This window comes from Caloenas nicobarica, chromosome 35 (genome assembly GCF_036013445.1).
Source record: "Caloenas nicobarica isolate bCalNic1 chromosome 35, bCalNic1.hap1, whole genome shotgun sequence".
NCBI classification, from domain to species: domain Eukaryota; kingdom Metazoa; phylum Chordata; class Aves; order Columbiformes; family Columbidae; genus Caloenas; species Caloenas nicobarica.
Genome location: NC_088279.1, coordinates 135,998 through 143,257, shown reverse-complemented (window position 1 = coordinate 143,257; position 7,260 = coordinate 135,998). Strand labels below are relative to the sequence as shown.

Below are 7,260 nucleotides of genomic sequence, written 5' to 3'. Positions count from 1 at the left end.
AAGAGATAATAATAATAACTAAAAAAAAAAGAAACTGGGGAAGAAAAAAGAAACAAACGAAAAAGGTTAAAAAAAAGGAAAAAAAAGAAAAAAAGAAAAAAAAAAGACAATTTCTATAAAAAGCCCCTTTTCCCACCCAATGTCTGTTTGTGACGCCGTGACCTCCCTGGCCACGCCCCTTCCCCTTCGCCACGCCCCCTCCCCAAACCCCGCCCCCGCCCTGGCCACGCCCCCTCCTTAGCCCCGTCCCTTCCCCGGCCCCGCCCCTTCCCCACATAGCCCCGCCCCTTCCCCACATAGCCCCGCCCCTTCCCCTTTAGCCCCGCCCCTCCTCCCTTAGCCCCGCCCCCCGGGGCGGCCGCGCGCGTGACGTCACCTCCCGCTTCGTCCATTGTTTTCGTGGGGGGGGGGTTGTTTCTTAATTATTATTAATTATTATTATTAATATTTTTTAAATTATTTAATTTCTTTTTTCAGGATTTGTTCGGTTGGTTGGTTGGTTTTTTTCGTTGTTTTTTTTTTTTGTAACCGCGTGTGTCGTCCCGACGGGAACAATAAAATTCTGAACAGGAGCTGCCGCCTCCCCCTCTGTCCCCCTGTCTTGGTACGATCCAGCCCCCCCCCCCCAGCCCGCCCCCACATTGGTACGTCCCAACCTCCCCCCCAACCCCTCCTTGGTACAATCCAGACCCCCCAAATCCCCCCATTTCGGCCCCTCCTTGGCACCGCCGAGCCCCCCGCTTCCACCCCCCCACCCCAATCCCCCCAAACAACCCCCGTGGTCCGTCCCGGCCCCCCCAACACCCCCCCCCCCGGGTACATCCCCCCCTCCCCTCCCGCCGCGTTGGTTTCTTCCGCTCCCACCATGGCGCCCGTGACGTCACCACCCGCCGGACGCCGCTATTGGTCCCCAGGTTGACCGGGCGGGCGGCGCCGGCCAATAGGGAGGCGGGATGTTGAGAGGTGCCGGCGGAGGGAAGGAGGGGACAGAGAGGGAACGAGAGCGGGAGAGAAACGGGAGGTGAGGGGGGCCCGGGGGGGTCCGGGGGGGCCCAGGGCGGGGGGCGAGGCCTCGGGGGGTCCCGGGGGGTTTGGGGGGGACCCGGGGCCGGGGGGGAGCGGGGGCAGCGGGGTTGGGGGGGCGCTGAGGGGAAACGGGGCCTGGGGGGCGGGGGAAGGGGGTTTGGGGGGGGGAAAGAGGGGATAAAATGGGGTCTGGGGGGGGTAAAAGGGGTTTGGGGGGGTCCTGGGGGGATAAAATGGGGTTTGGGGGGGTCATGGGGGGGGTAAAAGGGGTTTGGGGGGGTCCTGGAGGGGTAAAAGGGGTTTGGGGGGTCATGGGGGGGGGAAAAAATGGGTTTTGGGGGGGTCCTGAGGGGGGTAAAAGGGGTTTGGGGGGGTCCGGGGGGGAGGAAAGGGGTTTGGGGGGGTCCTGGGGGGATAAAATGGGCTTTGGGGGAGTCCTGAGGAGGGTAAAAGGGCTTTGGGGGGGTCCTGGGGGGGGTAAAAGGGGTTTGGGGGGGTCCTGGGGGGATAAAATGGGGTTTGGGGGGGTCATGGGGGGGGGTAAAAGGGGTTTGGGGGGGTCCTGGGGGAGGTAAAAGGGGTTTGGGGGGGTCCTGGGGGGAGGAAAGGGGTTTTTGGGGGGTCATGGGGGGGGTAAAAGGGGTTTGGGGGGGTCCCGGGGGGGTAAAATGGGTTTTTGAGGGGTCCCGATGGGCTTAATTCCCCTCTCAAGTTTTTAATCTCCCCTCCTTTTGTTGAACCCCCTTATTTTTAATCCCCCCCCCTTATTTTTAACTCCCCCTATTTTTTAATTTCCTTCCTCCTTTTTTTACTCCCCCCAATATCTTTGACCACCCCATTATTTTTTTAATCCTCCCCATTTTTTAACCCCCCCATTCTTTTAATCCCCTCTTATTATATTTTTAACCCCCCCAATTTTCTCTCCTAATGTTTTAATACCCCCCTATTATTTTTTAATACCCCCCTGTTATTTTTTTAACCCCCCATTTTTTTAATACCCCCATATTTTTTTATTTCCATTCCTATATCTTTTCACCACCCCCCATTTTTTACCCCCTCTCATTTTCTCAACCCCCTCTATTATTTCCCCCTTCCCCATTTATTTTTTACCCCCCCATTTTTCTACCCCCCCCCGTTTTTTACCCCCCTCATTTTTTCAACCCCCTCTATTATTCCCTCTCCCCCTTTTATTTTTTATCCCCCCCATTTTCACACCCCCCATTTTTACCCCCTCGTTCTCTCAACCCCTCTCTATTATTCCCCCCCTTAATCTCCCCCCCATTCCCCCTGCCCCGTTTTTTACCCTCCTCATTCTCTTAATACCCCGTCTATTATTCCCCCCATTTATTTTTTACCCCCACATTTTTTATTCCCCTTATTCTCTCAACTCCCCCCCTTTTTGTTCCCCCCCCCCTTTTTGTTCCCCCTCCCTTTATTCCCCCTCCCTTTATTCCCCCTCCCTTTATTCCCCCACCCTTTATTCCCCCCCCCTTTATCCCCCACAACTTGTCCCCCCCCCCCCCACTCATCCCCCATTTATCCCCCCCATTTATTCCCCTCCCCCCATTTTCCCCCCGCCCCCCCCCCCATTCCTCTAACCCCCCCCCGTGTATTTCCGCCCCCCCAGGGCCATGGCGACCCCCCCGGCGGGCGAGGAGACGCTGGTGCTGCTGGAGCATCGCTACGTCTGCTCCGAGTGCGGCCACTTGGCCGCGGCGCTGGGGGAGGCCCTGGCGCACCAGCAGCACCAGCACCCGCCCCCCCCGCAGCACCAGTACGAGCTGCTGGGGGCCCCCGAGCCCCCCCAGTACCAGTGCCTGGAGTGCGGGCAGCTGCTGGTGACGCCGGGGCAGCTGCTGGAGCACCAGGAGCTGCACATCAAGCTGCTGGCGCAGGAGCCGGAACCGCCGGCCGGTGTTGCCGGTGTCGCCGCCGGCACCAAACCCAGCGCCGGGATCCACTTCGAGTGCCCCGAGTGCCGCGCGCTCTTCGCCAGCCAGGAGCTTTGGCTGAGCCACCGGCAGAGCCACCGCGCGCCCAACCAGAGCCAGAGCCAGAGCCACGCGCGGGTGGACCTGGAGCATTCCTACCGCAAACCGGGCGAGGACGACGACGCCGGCGACGGCGACGCCGGCGACACGGTGCAGCTGCTGCTCTACGAGTGCGGAGAGTGCCGGCAGCTCTTCCAGAGCCCCAAGGACTTCCTGGAGCACCAAGCGGCCCACCTCACCCCCCCGCTAATTAACGGCGGCGCTAACGAGGCGAAGGACGTGGCCGAGGAGGCGACGGTAACACCGCCGCCCCCCGAGCACCGTTGCCCCGAGTGCCAGCGGCTCCTGGGCGGCCCCCGGCAGCTCCGGCGGCACCTGCGGTGTCACCGCTTGGGCGCTTTCCAGTGTCCCCTGTGCAGCAAAGTCCTGCCGACCCCCCCGGCGCTGGAGCAGCACCTGGGGGGCCACAGCGCCGAGTCGCGGTTCCTGTGCCTGGACTGCGGCTCCGCCTTCGACACCGAGTCGCTGCTGCTGGCGCACCGGCGCACGCACTCGCCCAACCCGCTGCACCGCTGCCCCTGCGGCAAAGCCTTCGCCAACATGACCAAGTTCCTGTACCACCGGCGCACCCACGGCGCCCCAAAACCCCCCTGCAGACCCCGGAACCCGTCGCGGCCAAAGAGCCGAAACCCCCCGCCGTTCTCCCGGCGGATGCGGCGGTGCCGGAGCCGAGTTACCGGTGCGTGATGTGCGGCAAATCCTTCGGCAAAGCGGCGCAGCTGGCGCGGCACCAGCGCTTCGTGCACCGGCTGGAGCGGCGCCACGAGTGCCCCGAGTGCGGCAAGATGTTCAAGAAGAAGTCGCACCTCCGCAACCACGCGCTGACCCACACCGGCGAGCGCCCGTTCGCCTGCCCGGACTGCGCCAAAACCTTCAACTCGCAGGCCAACCTGCTGCGGCACCGCCTGACGCACACGGGCGAGCGGCCCTACGAGTGCCAGCTCTGCCACAAGCGCTTCACCCAGTCCTCCACCCTCCGCCAACACTTCTTCGTGCACTCCCGGCGCTACCCCTACAAGTGCCAGGAGTGTGGCGTCCGCTTCCACCGCCCGTACCGCCTGCTCATGCACCGCTACCACCACACCGGCGAGTACCCCTACAAATGCCCCGACTGCGGCCGCTCCTTCCTGCTCCGCCGCCTCCTGGACGTTCACCGGCTCGGCCACGCCGGGCGGGAGCCGCAGGTTTGCGGCGGCTGCGGCGCCGCGTTCGCCAGCGCCGCGCAGCTGCGGGAGCACCGGTGTCCCCGCGCCGGCGCCGGCGGCCGCCGCTTCGAGTGCCCGACCTGCGGCAAGAAGGCGGGCTCGGCCGCGCGGCTGCGGGCGCACGAGCGGCTCCACGCGGCACCCGGCGGCACGCCCGACCACCCGCCGGGTTCGCCGCGCTCCCCCTCGGTGCCGCCGCGGCGCCCGCCCTGCGCCAAGAGCTTCGAGTGCGGTGAGTGCAAGAAGCTGTTCAGCACCGAGACGTCGCTCTCGGTTCACCGGCGCATCCACACCGGCGAGCGGCCCTACCCCTGCCCCGAGTGCGGCAAAGCCTTCCGCCAATCCACCCACCTCAAGGACCACCGGCGTCTGCACACCGGTGAGCGGCCGTTCCGCTGCCCCGACTGCGGCAAAGCCTTCGCCATCGCTGTGCGCCTGGCCGAGCACCGGCGCATCCACACCGGTGAGCGGCCGTACCGCTGCGAGGGCTGCGGCAAAGCCTATCGCTCCTTCTCCAACCTCTGGAAGCACCGCAAGCTGCACCAGCAGCCGCCGCGGGGAGCGACGGGTGAGGGAAGCAGCGCTGGGGCCGGAAACAGCACCGGCTCCGTTATGGAGACCGTAACCGGCACCGGCTCCATTATTGGCGCCGGAACTGGCACTGGCTCTGTTATTGAGACTGGAACTGGCACCGGCTCTGTTATTGGCACCGGAACTGGCTCTGGCTCCGTTATCAGCACCGTAACCGGTACCGGCTCCATTATCGACACCGTAACCGGTACCAGCTCCGTTATTGGCACCAGAACTGCTACTGGCTCTGTTATTGAGACTGGAACTGGCACTGGCTCCGTTATTGGCACGGGAACCGGCTCTGGCTCCGTTATTGGCACCATAACTGGTACCGGCTCCGTTATCAGCCCTGGAACTGGTACCGGCTCCATTATCGACACCATAACCGGTACCAGCTCTGTTATTGGCGCCGGAACTGGCACCAGCTCCATTATCAGCACCACAACTGGCACTGGCTGCGTCATCGGCGCCGGAACCGGCACCAGTTCCATTATCGGCCCCGTAACTGGTACCAGCTCCGTTATCGACACCAGAACCAGCACCGGCTCTGTTATCGACACCGTAACCGGTACCAGTTCCATCATCAGCCCCGGAACCGCCGCCGGCTCCATTATCGGCGCCGCAACCGGAAGCGGCGGCGCCGCAACCGGCACCTTCACGGGCACCGGGAGCACCGACTGTGCCGGAACCGGCACCATCGTGGGCGCCGGTGTCACCGTCACCGTCCCCGGCCCCCCCAGCCCCAGCGGGGACGTCGGTGCCGCTCTGGCCGTGGTCGAAACCATCGAGATTTACCCGGCGCCCCCTCAGGACCCCCCCCAAGCCGGGGGGCTGCAGTGACCCCCCCGCCCCCCAGGACACCCCCAGCTCTGGCCCCACCCCCAGTTTGGGGACCCCCCCTGTGCCCCCCCACCAGGGGTCCCAGCCTCATTTTGGGGACCCCCCAAGGGGGTCTCACCCCATTTTGGGGGGGACAAAATTCAATGTCGCCCCCCCGTCCCCTCCCTCACCCACCCCCCCCCAGGGTCTCCCCACACCTCCCGATTTTGGGGGGGCAGCACCCGCATTTGGGGGGGTTGTTGCCCCCCCCGGTTTCCACCGCCCTCATTGCGGGGGGCTGTTAATTCCTGATGCAATTAAAAGCGAGAAAATGACCCAAAGTGTCTTTATTGGGGGGGTGGGACACCTGGGCAGGGGAGGAGGGCGGTTAATTGGGGGTTTAATTACCCCTCTGGGGAGTGTTATTATCCCCGGGGCGGGGGGTAATTACCTCATTAGGGGGTTAATTGCCCCGGGGCGGGGTCTGAGTTCTGCTGTGGGTGGGGCTGAGCCCCGCCCCCGCCCCTAAACCCCGCCCCATCCCCTAAACCCCGCCCCTTTTAGCCCCGCCCCATCCCAAGCCCTGCCCACCAACAACGCCCCTCCAATAACCCCTGGCCACGCCCCCTCCACTTAACCCCGCCCCTCCCAAGCCCCGCCCCCAATAACCTACGACCACGCCCCTTTCTATTAACCCCACCCCCCCAAGCCCCGCCCACCTCCAGCCCCCGCCCCCGCCCCAATAACACCCAGGCCACGCCCCTTTCCACTTTCCTCTAACCCCGCCCCCTCCCAAGCCCCACCCACCACCACCCCCTCCAATTACCCCCCTGGCCACGCCCCTTCCCATTAACCCCCCCACCCCCCCCCGGCCGGACCCACGCGGGGGGGGCGGGGAGGGGTCGCCCCCCCCCCCCAAAAAACCAGCCCCACCCGGGGTGGGGGGGGATGGGACACACAGTGGGGGGGGGTCACACCGGGAGCGGGGGGGACACACCGCCCCCCCCCCCCCCCAAAAAAATTCCCCCCCGGGGGGGCGCCCCCCCCCCCGCCTTCCCGTCGCCGCCGCCGGAGCCGCGTGCAGCGAGAACCGGGGGGGGCCTGGGCCCTGCCCCCCCCGCCCCCCCCCGCCGCCGCCGCCGCCGCCGCCGCCGCTTCACCGGGCGGAGGAGCCGCGGCCCGGCCCCCCCCATCCCCCCCGGGCCGGGGGGGCTGCGGCGGCCGCGCAGCGCGAGTGAGTAACGGGGGGGGCACCGGGAGGGGGCACGAACCGGGAGCGGGGGGGGCAGACCGGGACCGGGGGATAAACCGGGAACGGGGGAATAAACCGGGAGCGGGGGGGACACACGGGGCTGCGCCTCCTCCCGCCCCATCCCGGCCCCGCCGCAGCCCCCCCGGCGTCGGGAACCGGGATCGGGATCCGGCCCCATCCCCGGTACCGGGATCCATCCCCGGTACCCCGATCCATCCCCGGTACCCCGATCCGTCCCCGGTTACCGGGATCCATCCCCGGTACCCCGATCCGTCCCCGGTTACCGGGATCCGGCCGCATCCCCCGCTACCGGGATCCATCCCTCAACCCGGTTCCC

General features: G+C 65.4%; 1 protein-coding gene across 1 annotated transcript; it reads left to right on the top strand.

Annotated features, from left to right (window-relative positions):
- Window positions 1-961: 961 nt before the first annotated feature.
- ZNF574 (zinc finger protein 574) lies at window positions 962-6,006 on the top strand. Its single transcript, XM_065654770.1, is given in 3 exon segments — window positions 962-1,021; window positions 2,654-3,651; window positions 3,654-6,006. Coding segments are annotated over 2 exon segments (3,033 nt in total). The 5' UTR covers window positions 962-1,021; window positions 2,654-2,657; the 3' UTR covers window positions 5,693-6,006.
- Window positions 6,007-7,260: the final 1,254 nt, after the last annotated feature.